The sequence below is a fragment of the Danio aesculapii genome, chromosome 9 (genome assembly GCF_903798145.1).
Source record: "Danio aesculapii chromosome 9, fDanAes4.1, whole genome shotgun sequence".
In the NCBI taxonomy this organism is placed as follows: domain Eukaryota; kingdom Metazoa; phylum Chordata; class Actinopteri; order Cypriniformes; family Danionidae; genus Danio; species Danio aesculapii.
Genome location: NC_079443.1, coordinates 37,673,101 through 37,695,006, shown reverse-complemented (window position 1 = coordinate 37,695,006; position 21,906 = coordinate 37,673,101). Strand labels below are relative to the sequence as shown.

General features: G+C 36.9%; 1 protein-coding gene across 1 annotated transcript in view; it reads right to left on the bottom strand.

Annotated features, from left to right (window-relative positions):
- lrp1bb (low density lipoprotein receptor-related protein 1Bb) overlaps window positions 1–21,906 on the bottom strand; it is a 625,723-nt gene that overhangs the window by 52,817 nt on the left and 551,000 nt on the right. Inside the window, exons 66-70 of the mRNA XM_056465638.1 lie at window positions 17,863–17,982; window positions 9,328–9,444; window positions 6,148–6,254; window positions 5,353–5,485; window positions 2,568–2,674 (exon numbers count right to left, since the gene is read on the bottom strand). Coding sequence (XP_056321613.1) covers window positions 2,568–2,674; window positions 5,353–5,485; window positions 6,148–6,254; window positions 9,328–9,444; window positions 17,863–17,982 — 584 coding nt within the window. The remainder of the gene's footprint in view (window positions 1–2,567; window positions 2,675–5,352; window positions 5,486–6,147; window positions 6,255–9,327; window positions 9,445–17,862; window positions 17,983–21,906) is intronic.

The window sequence follows — 21,906 nt, the reverse complement described above, 5'->3', positions numbered from 1 at the left end:
TGGAAAGCATATGCTTCACGTTGCTGTGTCAGAATTCTTGCTTGTAAAGTATAGCCATACTATTGAACACTTTGTTTAAGCAAACTTGATGAATGCGATCATACATGTTGATGAATCTGAAGGGGGCAGATGCGCTGTAGCCTACTGCACACGTTGCCTGCGTGTGTTCTCTAAAAGCAACTAGAACTAACACCTAACATCGCAGACAGTGTCTGCATCCCTCAAAGTTGTTTAGAATGAAATGTTTAGAGATGGTGTGACACAGCGTGTATCTATGTGTGCCTTTGATGCACACCTTGGCCGCAATTACACTGCACTGTTCAAGTGACTCAATTCCGATTTTTTTCTCCCATGTGGCACAGATCGGATATGTCCCATGTACGTGTAAGCAGGAACAAATCACATGGATTCCGATTTACTCAAATTAGTTTCAGGCCTTGTTCGTATGTGGAAATTTATCCGAAATTAATCGGATCTGTGTTCTCGTGTCTGCAGTGTAAGCAGGTAGATCGGATTTTCACCTGTCAATGCGAGTCACGCGTCATTAAAAACCGTAGCGAATGACTGATGTCATTTCAGAATAGACTTCAGCAGAGTCCCAAACCTTAATTCACATACATGAGGAGTAAAACTGCTTTTATATTGTCATATAGCACAGGTATTTAAGCATGTTAACGAGAGCGAGAGAGCGCAATGTCCGGCACGTAACCAATATAAACTAATATAAAACTAGTGCATACATCACGTGCAAAAGATGCCTAAAGATTTAAATAAAAGCCTATATATCAAAAGAAGATGGACAAATGAGAACCTTTCTGTCATAAACTACAGTAAAACAGATTACATACAGGAATAGACTCACCTTTTTACCGTTGCTTTTAACTTAGATTAATTATTTTTGTTAAATTTATCATCCAATTGTATTAATAGTTCATATTTTATTGTGGTCTTTCTATTTTTTGACTGTTTTTATTGTTCTGCTTTGTTTGCCTTGTATCTCTGTTAGCGCTTTGGGACTGAGAAAAGCGCATTATAAATAAAATGTATTATTATTATTATTATTAATAGAGAAAAGAGCACTCTTTAATTATCAGCTGTTAGTCAGCGCCCGCTCTTTTTTCCTGGTCATTGCAACTTTGCCGTGTGCTGTGTAAATGCAGATGATCGGATACAAGTCACTTTTAAAAGATGATGTAACCAGGTCATCCAAAAAATCGGATACAGTCATAAAATCGGAATTGACCATCAAGATCTGCAGTGTAAATGCAGCCCTTGATACTTCTTACGTCCTTGTCGCAGAACTAGTGGCACAGAAATTAGGCACCGAAATTCATATGCTGATTCGGTCTGGTGCGTACCAGTTACATAGGAACCCAACCCTAATATTGACATGAAAGCATCTCACAGTTTAAGTAGATTTGTCAGCTGCACATCTTCCAGCACATCCCAATAGTGCTATATTTGATTGAGATCTGATGAATGTGGGGATCATTTGAACTCCCAGAATTCACTGTCATGTTCAAGAAACCTAATTCAGATGGTTTGGGTTTTTTTCATATTGTGTGTTTTCCTACTGAAAATAGCCCTTGCAACATGGGCACACTATAAAGGAATGGATATGACCTCCAACAAGTGCAATTTCCATTGGTACTAAAGGGGCCCAAGGTGTTCCAAGACAAAATTCCCCACACCATTAACACTGGAGCTACCGGAACTATACAACTACTAGAATAGCCACAGCGGTCATTCCTACCATTCACATTAAACTCTACCAAATTACATTTATGTCATGTCATTTTAAGCTTCTATTAAAATTTTAGAATTTAGCTTTGAATACCTGTCATCATATTTTATAAAATCATTACCTAAAACTACAATATTTTTTCAAATATATTTAGTATAATTTGGTGTGAGTTACCAAACAGCCCTGAAGCTGCATTCCTCAAGAAAATGTTGTTTTTGAATGTAGTAGAAAGTAAAGTTATGTTTTTGCTATTAGAAAGTTATTTTTATGTTAGCAGATAGTTGATAGGCAACAGAGGCATGCATATTCACAGGAGCTTAAATAAGTAGTAGACGCAGAAATGCATGGGGTCAGTTTGACCATTATAGCCATTCAAAGTAGAAATACTCAAATACAACTCTTTTGCATTTTGTAATTTCAATAAAAATAACAATGTTAGAAAGATATTTATATAGCTTTTATTTGAATAAAGTTATTAAATTACAACATTTAAATAGGTCAAAATGACTTTCTCTGTAGTTCTAGTGTTAAAGCACCACCAGCAGCCTGAACTGAATACATGCCAGGACTGATCCTCACTTGCATGTTGTTTAATTAAATTATGACCCTCATTTTTGTGGTTAATTTTCAGTTTATACTGATTGACCTGCTTAAATTTGCTTTGATCTGATTTTTCCCCCATGGAGGCTTCATAGGGGCTTAAAGCATCTTCCTCAAATATGTCTCTAAAATATCTCTATGTATGTCTCTTTGTTTTTGCTCCACTACTGCACTTGTTTGTGAGAGTGGAGCGCTTGATGTAAGGTCTTGCTAGAGAACTGACCTCATCAGAGCTGTCCAGACAGTTGTCATGTCCGTCACACCTCAGGCTGGCAGATACACAGCCTCCGCTGGCACACACATACTCATTCAAAGAGCAGGAGGGAAGCACTGCAAAACAGATGATCGGTAGAAAATCAAACACCCTATACACAGATATATAGACCATTTCAATGTGATCATGTCATTGGCCCATGAACATTTCCTGCTTGTTATCAAACTATTTCATAGTTGTAACGAGGCAATTCAATCAGAATTTTACGTTAAAACAGCTATAATAACATTATTATTTATCAATATGTGGCTCTTTTTGGATTCTCGGAAGCTATAGAAATTAAAAATGTGAAACAGAAAATACGTAGGGACTATTGTCTTCGTTTACATCCCTCAAAATGGTCTATATGCACATGATGTGTACAGGAAGACCATAAGCTTAAACGATTGCTTATAGTGTATTATATTTCTGTCATTATTTTTGTTGTTATAGTTTAGTCATACATTATAAAATGTATCTTAAAATTGTATAACATGTTCAAATGTTTAACTGAATTGAGATATTCTGATTAATGTGCAGGAAAAATAGGATTTTGAGATTAGCATTGAACACATTTCATATAAAACGCCAAAATGGAGGTAATAAAATATTGAGGCTTCTAAATAAGTTCTTAAGTCAAATAAAAAATTAACCAAGTAGCGCACACTGGGGAGCTTACAGTTGTGTTTGATGTAAAAACATTTTGGAAAAGGAAAAGTGAGCTACGGAACTTATCCAACTATGTTGTCATAAAGTATTTAAAAATGAACTGTTTATATATTGTCTCTCCATTCAGGTTAATGTGCAGTAATAACTATAAGTATATAACTATATATTTGTGGAAAAAGTGTAAATAAATATGGCTCAGCTGACAATATTGCTTTGTTCATTTGAGCATCTCAAGCACTGGTGGAATCTAAATTGAGGTGTGGAAATAATTAGCAAATTTATGAATTTTTAACAAGTATAGGATTTAAATCGCTCATTAAAAGATTAGTTCACCCAAAATTGGAAACTATGTTATTAATTAGTCACCCTCATGTCATTCCAATCCTCTGAGAAATTCATCTTTAGAACATAAATTGTGATATTTTAGGTGAAATCGGTGCACTCTCTGACCCTCCATAGAGGGCAATGATACCAAGGCATTCAAAGTCCAGAAAAGGAAGCAAAAAACATTATCAAAACATCCCATGTGACTTCAGTGGTTTAACTGCAATATAAATCTCCAAGAACACTCCAAGAACACGAAAAAAACGTAATAATGACAACAGGCAGCAACTATTTTTCTGCCATTTCATTGAGCAGCGCAACACACAACCCTGACGCTAAAGACATTGGTGAACGATTTTTTTTACTTTTTTTTTTTTTTTACACAAAAGTGTTCTTGAAACGTCGTATGATTGCAGTTCAACCATTGAAATCACATGGAATATTTTGGAGTAGAGGTCTACATGGAACTATTTTTTTAGTCCCACTCCCTCCCGGTTTTATTCCACACCCGTCCGCTCCCGCCATATGTTCAGCCTTTGTGGCGATCGCAAAGTGAAGAGCGGGGGGTGTGGGGGGCAGTTGGGGGCGCAAAGTTAAGAGGGGTGGGGTGGGGGGGTTTTGGGGTTGGGATGTTTTCCGATCGCAAAATGAAGAGCAGGGGGTGGTGGGGGTGGTCAATTGAGCAAGAGGGGCACCTCAGTTAATGAGGCCAAAGGGGCAGTGGCTCTAGCCACCGGGCCACCCCCTGTGCATGGCCCTGAATTGGGTACTAGCAAGAGAGAGATAATAGATAAAACTGCATGGTGTACAAGGATTGTAAGCTAAAGGTCAGTTTTGTTTTCCCCTTTGTGATGAGACATGAGTGCTCCCTTAAACCTGAGGTTCCAGACTTGTGACTGCTAAAGGGTAAAACTTTGAGGTACTAATCAAATCATATGAAATGCATGAAAAAGACTCCAATACATCAGACTTGCCTGATGTGGGTTTCCTAACAGTAATTAGACCATTTTCTAATGCAAGCAGACGGATGGCGCATCTTCACTTTGCAATTCCATGTTGGTAAAGCCCGCTCTGAGGACCGTTATGCAGATGATGTACGCACAGATGACTGTGCGAAAAAAAAAGCATGTGCAGAAAGCACTGATCATGCGTTCAGAATGTTTTACGGTCAAGAGTACTGGCTGTACTGGTGCTCAATAAGAATGAGGAAATCACAGATATGCTGTTCAGAAATAACGTCGGGACTCGGGACTGCTATATTGTGAACCCGTCCAATCCCGTTCAAATTACATCAGAGTTAACGACCACTACCGTGTTTTATTCAGAAATTTATTCCTGCGCTGCAAGAAATCTGGTCAGGTCCCGAGGCTCCCCCAGAATGCAGACTTCTACTACGAAGGGACAAAAAGCTCTCAGATTTCATCTAAAATTTATTAATTTGTATTTCAAAGATGAATGAAGGTCTCATGGGATTGAAACATGAGGGTAAGTAACAGCATTTTTATTTTTGGGCAAACTAACCCTTTAGGAAAACCACTTGTCGCCACCTACTGGTCATTTTAGTGTTATATTTATTTATACACTTGTCAAGTAATTTATTTAAACTAGCCAAAGTAATAAAAAGCAAACAAAAAAAAAAAATGCATATAATGTTTCTTTGTCTATATACTGCAAACATTACACCATATTAAACATTATTTTTTAAAAATATATTCAAAAACTTGTGAGATAAAGTATTGCACCATAAATGTAATAAAGTTACCTGTTCCGAGGCAGTTTCTCTCATCTTCCCCTGTCTTACAGTCTTCCTGACCATCACACAACCATTTACGTGAGATGCAGAGATTGTTGTGGCACTGAAACTGATCCTCCGCACAGTGAGTCTCGCAGTCCTTCTGGAAAAAAACAAAACCAAAAAAAAAAAAGAAACAATGCAAGGGGGAATCCACTTCGGTGTCAACCAAAACTTCAGTGCATATCATTTTTATTATTTTTGGGCTTGTCACATTTCATCGACAGAAAATCAGGAAAGCCATGACAGAATTTCAAGTTTTGCGAATCAAATGAACAAATAAATAAATAAAAATATCCACTGTCTTCATGACTTGCTAAAAATCTTCAGGGCTGTTTGCGCCAAGAATGAGAACTATAAATATAACAAAGATATTGCTAAAATATATATTTCTGAACAAAAAAACACGCCTACAGTATAAAGATAACGATGTAAAAAAATATATTTATATAAAAACCTGATGTTTATATCATTATAAACAATTCTAAATTCTCACAACTCCTCTTGTATTTGAAGAATCTCATCTACACAACAGCGTTCCTTGCTGTCTTTTCAAAAGTATCAGCCATTAATAGACATATATCCTAATTTACATTGAAATTACAACTGTTCACTATGTACATGGTTATCTATAGGTTTATATTCATCTTTACTGTTCTTGAGGCTCATATGGAATGTGCAATACTGTTGTATGAAATCTGAGATTATAAATTGGAAAATGTATGGTAATATAAAACATCTGCTATGATTCTAACATTCACTGACCTCATCTGAATTATCAGCACAGTCGTAGTCGCCATCGCAGCGGAAGCGGGCTGAAATACAGTCCCCATTGGCACAAGCAAAATCCTTATGATTACAGGTCACCGGCTCTGCAGAGAGGAAAGCACAGTGAGACAGCTAAAATGGCACAGCTACCCGAAGCGTGCCCTGTGAGTCTGCCCACACTGAAGGAGAAAGTTAGCAGAGGACAGAGTAGAGGCAGCGAGAGCAAATCAAAACCGTTAAAGTGGCCTCGCACTTAGACATGCTTTGGCATTGTACCATCTGTTTTGCAAGGTTCTTGCAAGTTTGCCAAGAACTTAAAGAGAGCTATTTGCAGACTAATCAGCAATTAAACGTATAAAAGGGCCATTCGCAAAAGAGAGTTCGCAGGCTGTAATGGCTAGAAAAACACGTTTGGTGGTCGACAAAAACCTGTTAGTATAAACGTACAAACAGTTTGAAATTGGTGGTTGATTAAAAACATAATGTGTGAAAACAAATCATCAAAGCAAATGTGTCTTGGACATTTTATGTGTTATTTATTTATTCAAACACATGTTGTTTCATTATTTTTCATACATAAACAGTTTGTATATTTTCCCCATATTTTCTGTTTAATGGAACAAATATATATATATATATATATATATATATATATATATATATATATATATATATATATATATATATATATATATATATATATATATATATTTTTTTTTTTCCAACACATTTCTAAACATAATATTTTTAATAATGAATGTCTAATTACTGATTTATTTAATCTTTGCCATGATAACAGGACATTATATTTTACTAGATATTTTTCAAGATACTTGTATTCAGCTTAAAGTGACATGTAGACTATCTGAAAAACAATTTTTCTTAAGGAAGCTAATAATATGGACCCAAAAATGGTTTAAAAAAAATTTAAAACAGCTTTTTTTTTGTAGCCGGAATAAAACAAATAAGACTTTTTCCAGAAGAAAAAATATCATCGGAAATACTGTGAAAAATTCCTTGCTCTGTTAAAAAACATTTGTGAAATATTTGATAAAGAACTAAAAAATTGACAGGAGGGCTAATAATTTTGACTTCAGCTGGATGTCATCTGGATTTACGATTTCTGGTTTCATTTTATTCTGTAAAATACTGACTACATTTTTTTTGTGACATATTAAATGTAATAATGTAATTGTGAAATGCAAATAATAGTAATAATAATCATAATAAATACATTTAAAGACCACTTAAAGTAATAGTACACACAAGAATTCCCCAATAATCTACTCACCCTCAAGCCACCCTCAATCTGAATGAATCTGTGTGATTCATGTAGATTTTGTGGTATTACACAGGTTGCCCCAGTGCAAAACCATTGTATTTTCAAAACATTTCTAAACAGTAATGACATAACAAAGTCTTATTTACTGCAATCACGTGACCTTGCCAATTTGATACATGCTCCAAAACCAGGGATTTGAAACTTAAGATATTAGAAGGTAATGGTTTTGAACATTCATGAAACAGTGTTTCTAAAACAGCCATAACTAATGGCATGTACATGTACAGTTGAAGTCAGAATTTTTAGCCCACTGGAATTATTAGCCCCCCTGTTTAACGGAGAGAAGATTATTTCAGCACATTTCTAAACATAATAGTTTTAATAACTCATTTCTAATAACTGATTTATTTTATATTTGGCATGATGACAGTAAATAATATTTTACTAGATATTTAACTAGGCAGGATAGGGTAATTAAGCAAGTTATTGTATAACAATGGTTTGTTCTGTACACCTGTTAAGCCTAGTTAAGTTAACCTAATTAAGTCTTTATATGTCACTTTAAGCTGTATAGAAGTGTCTTAAAAATATCTTGTCAAATATTATTTACTGTCATATCATAGGGGGGCTAATAATTCTGACTTCAACTCTATATACCCATAATTTGTCGTATACTGTATGTCAGCTGTACATAATATGCATTCGACTACAGCTGGAAAAATGGCAAATTTCTGTTACAAAAACACATCGATCCACATGCATTAAGCATATAAAATATGTGTCAACCCTATGGTGGCATATGGGTGTTTTACAATGGATTTATGCGCATTTGGAAGCTTCAAAATAAAATACACTATTCAACACCATTATACAGCATGAAAAGGCCAGGAGAGAAAAAAATAGACTGTGTTTGTCTGACAGTCTATGCACCAATGCAGTCAAATCATATGCACCAACTGGCGGCTTTAGGGTGGGTAAATTGAGGTAATTTTCATTTTTGGGTAAATTGTTGCTTTAAATATACAGTTGAAGTCAAAATGTTTAGCCCTCTTGTGAATATTTTATATATTTACCAAATGATGTTTAACAGTGCAAGACATTTTCACAGTATTTCCTATAATATTTTTTCTTCTGGAGAAAGTTTTGTTTAATTTCAGCTAGAATAAAAGCAGTTTTACTTTTTTAAAAAAACCATTTTAAGGCCAATATTATTAGCCCTCTTATGAATTTTATTGTTCAATTGTCTACAGAACAAACCATCATTATAAAAATGACTTGCCTAATGTAATTACCCTAACTTACCTAGTTAAGCATTTAAATTGCACTTTAAGCTGAATACTAGTATCTTGAAAATATCTAGTCAAATATTATTTACTGTCATCATGGCAAAAATAAAAGAAATCAGTTATTAGAAATGAATAAAACTATTATGTTTAGAAATGTGTTGAAAAAATCTTTCCATTAAACAGAAATTGGGGAAAAAATAAACATTGGGGCTAATAATTATGACTTGAACTGTACATCACACAACAACAGTTTCAAGTTAACATGGGCCAATTCACATCTACTGCTTTTATGGTGATTTGTTTCTATCCCCTTTAAAAAGTTTGACAGCTTATGATAGCTATAAACTGTTGCTGTATGGAAAGAACACATGGGCTTGAAACACACACACAAGAAATGACATGACATAAACACTTAAACAGTTGATCTCTCTGTATGGCAGAGTGGGAAAGATCTGAACTAAACAGACAAACGGTAAACAAACAGACAAAAAAAACAACAACTGATCTTCAAAAAGCCTGTGTAACTGGCCTCTGAAGATCCCACATGACATTTCTTGACAGTTAAAACAATTTAGTACAAAAAGGGAATGTGGATAAAGCTTTACTCACTGCAGTGCTCCTCATCCGAGTTGTCTCCGCAGTCATTCTGGCTGTCACATCTCCAGTGGTCTGGGATGCAGTTGTTATTCTCACAGCGAAATTCATGAGGTCCGCAGGTCTTTTCATCTTTTTCATCAGACACAAACAAACACACAGATGAAAATGGCTTCAAAAGTGCATGAATATTAATGCAGTGCTAGAGCATTCCGACACGTAATCATCATTTCCTCTGGGTTTGCGGGCCCGGATCTGACACTAAGTTCAAAACATGGCCACACTCGAGAGGCTAACACACCATAAGATGAGATACCTGACTGTGCTGCTGATAGCTTCCATCCTCAATATGTCTGACATGTAACATCAAACATTTCATCACCTGGACACAATCCGCTGCTATCAATGTTTCAGAAAATACCCAATCGACCTTTTCCACAGTATTTGCGGTGTAGCGGTGCACCGTGAAAATCGTATAATTTCAGATTACGAAAAAACTTCTTTGGAAATTTACTGCCTCAGAACATTTGAGCCAATCAATTACTCTGCAGGCACGGGATGTCAAAATGACGTCAGATTAATGTTGTACCCCAACGTCTGGGACATTGCATTATGTTTGGAAAAGAAACTTGGCTTGACATCAGAACCCAACATTAGGCTGATGTCAATTTCCAATGGACAGACATTGCATTTTGGTTACTTTCCAACGCAACCTAAAAACAGCAAAATATCAACATCTAATAATGTTACAGCTTGATTTTGTATGGATGTTACCAAAATAATGTCTATCAGACATTGGATTTAGGTTGCCATACCTGACGAATAAATGTCAGTATTTGATGTCAATATGAATTTGGTTTAAGATGTTGGCTTGACGTTGGATTTTGGTCACTTTCCAACACAACCTAAAATCAGCAAAATATCAACATTATTTCACATCATTATTAGACATCAAAAGAACATTGTCTTTAGATGCTGGCGACCTAAATCTAACCTAATATTAACATCTCATGACATTGTGTGACTACTGGGTAGTGTTTTAAGTTAGATTAACTTAACAGCACACAGGTGTCTCTCTACTTGACATATTAAGTTAATACTTTTTTCCCCGTTCTCAAATGCCAAATTTCCTGACTACAATCTGAATTTCAATGAACTAAAATTAATAGAAACACATGCAAATATGTTGAGCATTTTCTCTAGAATACTAATTTAACACATAATTTGAAGCAAAATGCAGAGGAGCTTGCATTTTTCAGATGCTGATTATCCACGTATATTGGCCAAATTGAATAAAAAATCCTTAAAGGGCACCTAGTTTACCCCTTTTTTAAGATTTAATATTAATATTACGGTTCTTCTGAGTGTGCCAGTTCAGGTTCAGTTCAAAACACAATTCAGATTTTTTATTATAATGTGTTAAAAGTGTCATTTTGGGGGTGTGTACACAGGTGGCTGTTTTAGGCGTGTGTTGCTTCACATAAAAATTTCGACTTCCCGCCCAACTTAACAAGGGGATGGAGCCAAGAGCTCCCCTGCTTTGTGTATGGCAACAGACAGGCAGACAGAGAGAAGCAACATGAGTGAGAGAACCAGCATTCAGCCGTATATGTACGACTCGGACACAGACCAAGCAGAGGCTACAAAATCACTTGTGTCTTTGTATAGTTTTACAGCCAATTATGTGCTAGTTTAAAGTTCCAACCTTGTACACCGAGACTAATAACCACGCACACTGAATTAATTTGACTGAGGCTATAGGTAAAGGGCGTCACACACCAGATGCGCTGCTCAGAGCTGCGACACGGCACACTCAGACACGCAAATTCGCATGTTATTTAAAATGAAACTATTCAAATGGTGCAGCAGAAATATGAACAGTGTCCTGAGTCGTGGCTGGGCGCAATGGACAGCCACCAACTTGCGGCACCGTTGTGTGTACCCTGATAGAAACCTATGTTTAGAAAGTGGATGGTGCTGCGTGTTGCCGAGTGGCGCTTCTGGTGTACAACTTGCTTAAGGCAAGTTCGTTATTTCCAATGGAGGGATGCACACATAAGGCAAAGCGCTCGCACTTTCCAGCTGCACCTAGTTAAGATGACAGGGAGCTTCTGTGACCGGAGGAAATGCAAACGGATGAAGTTTAAGGAAGACGCATTGAAAAGTAGACATGTTTGCAAATCCACCTAAAGTTACTAACAATAGCGCCGATGAGAGCGATCATGTGCTGAATGTTCATCTTGTGTTGAGCCCAATGAGCCTTGCTTCTAAAAACAGAGCAAGGATGTTCCTTTGGTGGCATCGCTTTGACTCACACACTGAAAATGGCGGACAAGAAACAACAAACTGAGGATATGGTAATGCACACCTGTCAATCAATATTGGTGGGTGGGGGGACCACACTACTACGTCAAGTTGCGGTTGATCTCAAAACCGCTCCGATTGGTTCACCATTTTTAAGTTGTTAAATTGAAAAAAAAAAAAAAAAGGACTGGGTGTGTTTATATCACCCCAATATGATGGTCTATACACTATACCTACACACATGTCTGTCCAAACAGCTTGAAAAGTAGATTTTTCACCATAGGTGCCCTTTAAACTAACATTTTTCTGTATTTTGTGATTCATTTTTTGAAAATGCTTTTGACTTGCATTATAGGATTTTGATCTTTACAGATCTCTTCCAGAACATTCCACGACTACAATGAACTATTTAACTTACTGTCAGAAAAGTGGCTAATTCATACAAATTCTTATGATTTCATTAATTTTAAAGTGAAGTGTGCACTAAACCCCACCCACAAATCTGCCCCTCATTAGGGCAAGAGCAAATCATACTAAAATATAGAAATGAGATCATACAAATTAATACTAATTAGCCATTAAATCAAAAAGTTCTGAATTGCCATGAGAATACATCGCCATAACTTTACAAACTAAATATATACTGGAACCTGTAGGCTAAAGCCTTGCTCAATATGCTTACCTTTTAAACATAACTGATGATCAATGGTAAATTTGATGATACAGAATAAACAAAATGACATTAATCATCTACCAAAATATACAGACATAATTCCAAACATACACAATTACAGTTATTTAAATCCTGAGTCATATAGGTATCTTAGTTTTTTTATTAACTTGATAACGCAATACTGTTTCTTTTGACTACACCAGTTAGCGCAATATCAAATTCAAACATATATTGATAATGGCTCTTTGATGCATGAAATAACATACAACTAAATGATCCAATTTGTGAGAGATTGAAAAAGCTTTGAAATTAGCTTTATTTTTCCTCCCATTAAGATTGCCTGATGGGCAGGCTGGATTAACTTTTGGTAGCCCGACTGGAAAACATGATAGCCGTGGCATGCTGGAATAGCAGTTTTACGAGCCCTACTATCAGTGAGGGAAAGTGACAATATTTCTTGTGTCTTACTGTACGTTACAATGACATGGTGGAAACTGGCTATTGTGACACAAAATCATGACTATCTGCTCTATAAATATATTTTTTGCTAAATATTATAAAGTTACGGCATGCAATATCATGTCAAAGATTGACAAATTATTAGAATAAGAAAAATATAACCATTTAAAAAAATAGCAAATGAATACAGGCTAAGAGAAGCAAACTGAAATGTGCTAGTTTTCATTAGTGTGAAATAAAAGAGCATCCTAGAAAGTCTCCCATGACATCGTCTTCTGATTAAATATTCACAAATGGGTCGCAGGAACATTGCTTTTTAATATGATGATAGAAAGCTTCTGGAACATCTATAGCTACAGAGGAAAGAATTACTGGTTAATCTTTTACAATATGGGAGGTATTCCTATTTCACAGAAGCCACTGTATCAGAGACAGTGATGCATTATCATATACACACAGAATTTATCCAGTTATTTCACTAAGCATTTTTACTTATTTTTGAATATGGGTCACAGATGGTGTTTTAAACCATCAGAAAAACTGTGATGCAGCTTGGACTTGTTTCTTATACTTTGCCGTTTTAATGTTATTTTTCAGAGTAAATAATAACAATCCTGCATTTTTACAATGAACTTTAGACCTCAACATATTTAATTGTCATTTTTATATCTTTATTCTTTGCAAATATCCTTCAAAACACACATTTGCTAGAAAATAATCATTTGAAATATAATTAAACATAGTATGATGACTTATTATATGCTATTTTGATATTCAGAGGTGAGAACACTATTTAATATTACATGCACATTGCACTGAATGATGACCGAATTTTTTTCATCTATTTTTTTTTACATTTTATTTTCACAAAAGTTCTTAAAAACATATGAAAAGTAGCATTTTATGTTAAACATTAGCTTATGTATACTCAGTAGCCACTTTAATTGTACTATTACCAGTGTTGGGAAATTGCTTTTTATGATTAGTAGCAAAATATAGATAACATATTGACATTACAGAAGTTCATTAGAAGTGAATGACTGTGTAAATACATTTTCCTTTGTGGGTGAACTGTTTCTTAAAGACATAACCGGCAATTTTTTTTGACATTTTTCTTCAATATTTCAATTTGATTCTTGTTTTCTTATATGTTCATCACTTATCACCTAATTGACAATGTGAAGGATGTTACAACTAATCACTGAGCTTACAAATGATCTAGTGTGTGATATAATAACATATGCTCCTATATTGTATATATACACTCACCGGCAAATTTATTAGGTACACCTTACTAGTACCGGGTTGGACGCCCTTTTGCCTTCAGACATGCCTTAATCCTTCGAGGCATAGATTCAACAAGATACTGGAAATATTCCTCAGAGATTTTGGTCCATATTGACAAGACAGCATCACGCAGATGCTGCAGATTTCTCAGCTGCACACCCATGATGCGAATTTCCCACTCCACCACATCCCAAATGTGCTCTATTGGATTGAGTTATGGTGACTGTGGAGGCCATTTGAGTACAGTGAACTCATTGTCATGTTCAAGAAACCAATCAGAGATGATTCGCGCTTTATAACATGACGCGTTCTCCTGCTGGAAGTAGCCATAGAAGATGGGTACACTGTGGTCATAATGGTCAGCAACAATACCTACAAAGGTAGGCTGGGGTATTGACACGATGCTCAACTGGTACTAATGGAACCAAAGTGTGCCAAGAAAATATCCCTCACAACATTACACCACCACTACCACCACCTAACCATTGATACAAGGCAGGATGGTCCAATTTTGGTGAGCCTGTGTGAATTGTAGCCTCAGTTTCCTGTTCTTAGCTCACAGGAGTGGCACCTGGTGTGGTCTTCTGCTCCTGTAGCCCATCAACCTAAAGGTTTGACATGTTATGCATTTAGAGATGCTCTTCTGCATACCTCAGTTGTAACGAGTGGTTATTTGAGTTACTGTTGCCTTTCTATCAGCTCGAACCAGTCTGGCCATTCTCCTCTGGCATTTGCACTCATAGAACTGCCGCTAACTTGATATTTTCTCTTTTTTGGACCATTCTCTGTAGACCCTAAAGAGGGTTGTGCGTGAAAATCCCTGTAGATTAACAGTTTCTGAAATACTCAGACCAGCCCATCTGGCACCAACAACCATGCCATGTTCGAAGTCACTTAAATGACCTTTCTTACCCATTCTGATGCTTGGTTTAAACTGCAGAAGATCATCTTGACCATGTCTACATGCCTAAATGCATTGAGTTGCTGGTCAAAAATTGCGTTAACAAGCAGTTGGACAGGTGTACATAATAAAGTGTATATATATTAAATCTGTACATATACACATATACACACACATACATATATATATATATATATATATATATATATATATATATATATATATATATATATATATATATATATATATATATATATATATACATATATATATATATATATATATAAATTATCAAAAAGAAGTGGCTAATTTGCATGACTGTGCTAAACATCAATGCTTATACAGTATGTCAATGTTAAGCCGTGTTTCTGCGTATATAATATCACTTTTGTAAATTCAATGTAGTGCAGACTCCAAAAGTAAGATGTCTTATCTTCAGCCCATATTTGGAACTTTCTCTATTATCTAAAGTGGGCTGGTAAAGATCAATAAAGCTAGCCTGTTATGCTAATATCACTATTTGACATCAATTACCAAGATAAAGATCTTTTATTACTTGCAGGCTGATGTAGATAAAGTTTGTCAGATCTGTAAAATCAATGGTGACACAGAGGAGCCTGTCACACCTCAATTACACAAAGTGACTGTTTCGCTGATCTGTCACTCATTTGAGGAGTTTTCCCTCAGAGTTATTGATAATCCATACAAACATCAGCTATGTTCAGCCATTGTAATCAGACCAATTTTCTCAATCACATTCCGACAATGTAATATTTTCCCTCAGCAACTGTCGAGACATTGATTTAATTTCTTTTGTTGACCTATCCTGTCGATCACCTCTCCTGTGATGGGTCATTTTGTTATATTTACACTATATATTGAGGACGATTACCTTTAAAACATTCACTTAGGGTGTGTTCACTTCTCAATTAAATAATGATTTTCTATAATGATGTGAGGCTAAAAATGGAACAATGTCAGTGCGTAGTATAGCTCTTTAATAAGTCTAATGTTTGACAGTTAGGTCTTTTTTCAAGGAAATTAAGCTTTAAAGGCTCTTATCCAAAAGCATGTGATGCCGACAAACAGTAGACTGCATTAAAATATTTATTTTTGAGAATATTTTTATTTGTTTTTTTTACTTTTTCTTTTTTCCTTTCATTTTTTTTAATTACATGAAACTTTATTAGAGATCTAATCTACATAACAAACACATGCTGTAATGTGTTTATTGTAAACAAATTTGATTTATTTGATTGAAAATTAAAATCATAATTGCCCTTTGCATTCTAAAGATTGTTTACAAATTATTGATTGCAATTATTTTACTATGTTGAGCATGTTTAATAAACATTTAATAATGTATATATAAAAAAAAAAGATTTGAGAATGAAAAACTTGAAATAAGACTCTGCCTAAACAATGCAATCCGCTTGTTAAGTGTGAGGTCGCGCGAATCGGCATCTGGGACCTAAGTCACAATACAAACTTAACTGCAATTATTTTACACGGAAGTAAAATCTAATCGTAAAAATGTATATATATATATATTTATAAATAAGTCCTGAAAAAGTATGACAGCTTTACATCACAGGATTAAATTACCTTTTGAAGTATATTACAAAAGTCCTATTTTAATATTCTGAAATCTATCTTTTAAAACAAATTTCAATTGGGGTGACACCGTGGAGTTTGCATGTTCTCCCCGTGTTGGTGTGGGTTTCCTCCGGGTGTTTTGGTTTTACCTACAGTCCAAAGACATGCGCTATAGGTGAACTGAATAATCTAAATTGGCTGTAGAATATGTATGTGAATGAGGGTGTATGGATGTTTCCCAGTACTGGGTTGCAGCTGGAAGGGCATCCACGACGTAAAACACATTCTGGATAAGCTTGCGGTTCATTCCGCCAAATGAATGAATGAATTATTTTAATAAAAAGTAAATTCTTACCAACCTCTAAACTTTGAACTGCCATAATTTATGTTTTCTTTAAGTGAAAAAAATCATGTTACAGTTTTGATACAAAATTATTAGCACTCTTGTGAAATTTTTATTCTTGTTTTAAAAATATTTCTCAAGTGATTTTTAACTTATTTTCTATTACATTTTTCTCCTGGAGAAACTCTCCTTTAGTTTGACTTGAATATCAAATATATATTATTAAAGACTGGCTCTAGAAAATAGAAATATTTGACAAATAATTTAATTAAATGTCATAGGAAGGCTAATAATTTTGTCTTCAACAGTAGTTTTGCCTTTTAGATTATCATGTATTTAACCAAGCCACATTCTAACGGAAAACTCTTGACATTAAATTCAGCTGTAAGTGAACTCTCCTGCTTGCCTTGTGTGATAAACATTAATTACATGCCTTTTTCACCCTATGTAGAGTGCTCCAAATCTCTCATCTACGAGTTTACAATTCAATCAGTATTCGGTCACAGAAGCCAGATGCCTATGGAAGCATCCAGATAAACGTCTACTCTATATACCAATAATTTCAGCACACATCAAATGAGCGGTATGCTAATAAAATGAAGTAAACACCTCTCGCGTTCAATACAGAGCACAGAAAATGACTCGGAGCAAAACCCCCTTCAGAAATAGTTTTGCCGGTGCATCGGCACTTTAAACGTCTGGAACGGTGAGCCGAGGAAGAATGCAATATGTGAGGCCACCGCTGATGTGCCACTGTCAAACTAAATCAGGCATTCAGGCAACAAAACAGGCCCTGGGGAATTGTTACAAGCCACAGCTAATAAAAGCCGAGTGCTTCATGATTAAAGCTGGCCTCACTCCATCAGAGAGATAGAAGACTGCGCGAGCATACAGAATTGACATTAGCCCCAATCAGACTTTCAGACGGCTCGGCGCGTGTGGCCAACCGCGGCTGTGATTTGTGAATAATAACTGCGGTTCACTCACCACAATTGGCCTCGTCCGAGCCGTCGGCACAATCTGGATCTTCGTCGCACACCCAGAGCTTGGAAATGCAATGCATGCTGGCCTTGCACTGGAACTGGTCTGGAGAACATGTGCTTTCAGCTGGAACATTAGAAATGGAGGAAAGGACAGTGTATAGTGAAGAGCTGTTGTTAAGATTGAGAGTACAAAAATACACATATAGAACTGGGTTGTACTTGTAAAGGTCATTTGTGCATGTGACAGTGATTCAATACAGATAGAATGTATGTCCAATCTTCGGTTTCTGTATGTTAAGACAAGGTCTTCTGCAATTACTAGCCAGAAAATGGAGGAAATGACAGGCTAGAAATGTTAGTCAAGGCTGGGAGTGAGAAGGTCAAGTGGAGGGGTAACATATGGCTTTTCTATAAGTACTTATTTTTACATCAAGTTTTTTGTTTCTTTTCTTGCATGAAGGTCTTATTAACCATAACATCATTTCATTTTACTTTTACATTTCGAGTGTTGTTTTGTGTCCCTGAGAAGCTTTTACGAATATTATGAATAAACTTAACTAGACTTTTAATAGTTAGGAATATTTATAAATTCCTGTTTTTTTTAAAGAAAATTATTCTGTTCATCAAAGCGGCATTTATTAAATGTAATTTAAAAAAAATATATTTATTAAAATTTTAAATAACTGCTTTCTTTTTGTATGTAATTTCAATGAAAGTATTACTCCAGTCATTATCGCTTTTATTACTATTACCTTAATAATAATAAAAAAATAATATAAAACTAATAATAATAATAATAATAATAATAATAATAATAATTATTATTATTATTATTATTATTATTATTATTATTATTATTATTATCTTTTTTTTATTAGAGTGATTTCTGAAGGATCATGTGACTGAAGGCTGTGGTAATGAAGTTGAAAATTCATCTTTAAAATCATTGGAATAAATTATTAAATTAAATGATAAACTACTTTTGAACAGTTATTTTATAGTGCAATAACATTTCACAATTTTACCATTTGTACTGTATTTTTGATGAAATAAATGCAGTCTTGGTGAGCAGGATAAGCTTACTTTAAAACATTTAAAAGTCGTACTGACCCCAAACTTTTGACCGGTAATGAATGTAGAGTGGGGGAATAAAGTATTCAAAACATCATGCTTTTTTTTTTTTTTTTTTTTTTTTCTCTGGGAAAAAAATATTCTAAAGGAGCTGTTGACATGGTATTTAACCAGATTTTGGTAAAAACCCAAACAATATAAACATAAAAATAAAACAAAATAAAAAAAAAAAAGTTATGTGTAATAAGAATGAAATGACACAAGAATAATGTACTGAACTACTGAAATGTACTTAATAGCTTACATAAAGGGCTTTTTTTTTGGTGATGGCAATTTAAAGACGGCTTTCATATGGAGAATGAAGTCACTTTAATTGCTTAGATTTGAATTTCTACAGACTTCAACAGTGTAAAAATCTTAATGGTTCTGTAGGTGTCATGGATTGGTCAGGCTCTCACGACCCCCACTCACGAAGATCACCATCACCTGACTTCTAATGAGCACACAGCTGCATCACATTCACGAGCACCAGATAAAAGCACAGCACTCCAGTCGCTCATTGTCCGGGCTCGTCTCGACGAAAGCGGACAACTGAGCGACCACTCAGCGTAGTCATCCTCAGCTAAACAAACGATTTACTTACCTGTTCTCTTTGTATTCCTCCTAGTCTTCCTGGTCCTCCCGAATCGTCCTGTCTTCCAGTCCTTCCAAGTCTGTGTCATCCTCTGTCAGCTGTATCTGGTGTGTGCTGTCCATCCTCGTGTATTCCTGTTACCCAGCCACGGAGGAAAAGACCCCAACATCATTCCTGATCCTCCTGGCTATCCTTCATGTGCTCCTTGTTGTCATTCAATAAACACCCTAACGTTTCCTTACCTCTGTCTCCTGTCCGCTTCATAACAGAAGCCCGGACCCATAACGACGACAACATGAGCACCCTCGATCACTTTCAAGAGCTGGTGGACCAGTTGAAGCGGATTCTACAGCCACCAGCTCCACTTTCCAACGCACCACCAGCACCGAGCACTTCCGCCTCCACAGTTTCTTCTTCGGCCCTTCCTTCCAGTCCCATGGCCCGACCAGCGCCCTACTCAGGCGGAGCGGGGGAGTGCAATGGTTTTCTGTTACAATGTTCCCTCATATTCGAAATGCAACCTTCTCTATATCCCACAGATAAGTCAAAGATCGCCTACATCGTATCACTACTCTCTGGACCTGCACTTAAATGGGCTGAGACGATCTGGAACCAAGCCGGGCCGGTCATGAATTCCATCACTACCTTCACGGAGTATTTCAAAGAGGTGTTTGGACGTTCTGATGGGGAAGTAGCCGCTGGAGAGCAGCTGTATCATCTAAAGCAAGGTACTCTATCTACACAGGAATATGCTCTCCGGTTTCGCACTCTAGCAGCTGCAAGTGGATGGAATGAGAGATCGTTGTTGACCACGTACCGGCTCGGCTTGGAACCCACTCTCCGAATCCAGCTGGCCACATTAGATGATACAATGGGTCTGGAGAGATTCATCCAACATTCTCTCCGATGTTCCGATCGTCTCCGTTCCTATCAACAGGACACCATCACCCCCTCGTCTGCACTCCTCCAATCGCCTGAGTCAACAGCCTCTCCAGAACCAGAACCCATGATAATAGAGTCTGGAAGACTGACATCAGCGGAACGACAGAGGAGGCTGACCCGGGGTCTGTGTCTATACTGCGGTGTCAGTGGACACACCCGTATGGAGTGTCCCCTTCGTCCCATTCGGACTTCAGTGAGTGTATTCAGTACGAATATTGAACAATGTAAACCACTTACTACCACCGTACAAATAACTACTGCCTCTATTTCTCTCCTTGTCACAGCCCTCATCGACTCCGGGTCAGCAGGGAACTTCATCTCCCAATCCCTCTGTCGTCAACTCCACCTCCGTACTGAGGCGTCCTCGCATATATACCAGATACAACCGATAACCCAGTGCACTCGATCTTCGACCCGTATCCATCGACAATGCGAAGACATCCTTCTTCAAGTGGGGCTGTTACATCAAGAGAGGATTCAATTTCTGGTTCTGGAGGGTGCAAATATGGACATCATTCTAGGGCGCCCGTGGCTGGTGAAGCACGATCCCATCATCTCTTGGGGCACAGGAGAGATAAAGAAATGGGGATCTGGATGTACACCTACCTGTTTTCCAAATCTCCCTCTTCAAGGTCGGAACCCCATTTCTTTGTTTGCAACATCGGTCGAGAGCCCTCCTGAGAAGCAGTCTATCCACATTCCTAAGGAGTACAGCTCCTTTCATGATGTCTTCTGCCCCAAGAGAGCTTCCCAGCTACCGCCGCATCGGCCATGGGACTGCGCGATCGACCTAGTTCCAGATGCCCAGTTGCCAAGAGGTAGGATCTACCCGCTCTCGCTTCCAGAGAATCAGGCAATGGAAGATTACATAAGGGAGGCTCTGAGTCAGGGGTACATACGTCACTCAAAATCACCAGCCGCCTCAAGCTTCTTCTTTGTGGCCAAGAAGGACGGAGGGCTGCGTCCATGCATCGACTACAGGGTCCTAAATAACGGTACAGTAAAATACCGATATCCCCTTCCTCTGGTACCAGCCGCTTTGGAACAGCTCCGAGAAGCTAAAGTCTTCACTAAATTGGACCTCCGCAGCGCGTATAATCTGATAAGAATACGTGAGGGGGACCAATGGAAGACAGCATTCGTGACCCCTACTGGCCACTATGAATATGAGGTCATGCCTTACGGTCTGGTCAACGCCCCCTCCGTATTCCAAAACTTCATTCATGAAGTCCTCCGGGAGTTTCTTCACCACTTTGTAATAGTGTACATAGATGACATCCTCATTTACTCCCGGAGTGAGGCCGAACATCGCCAACACGTTGCGGAGGTCCTACACACATTGAGAGAACATCACCTCTACCTCAAAGCGGAGAAATGCTCATTCCACCAGAAGTCGATTCA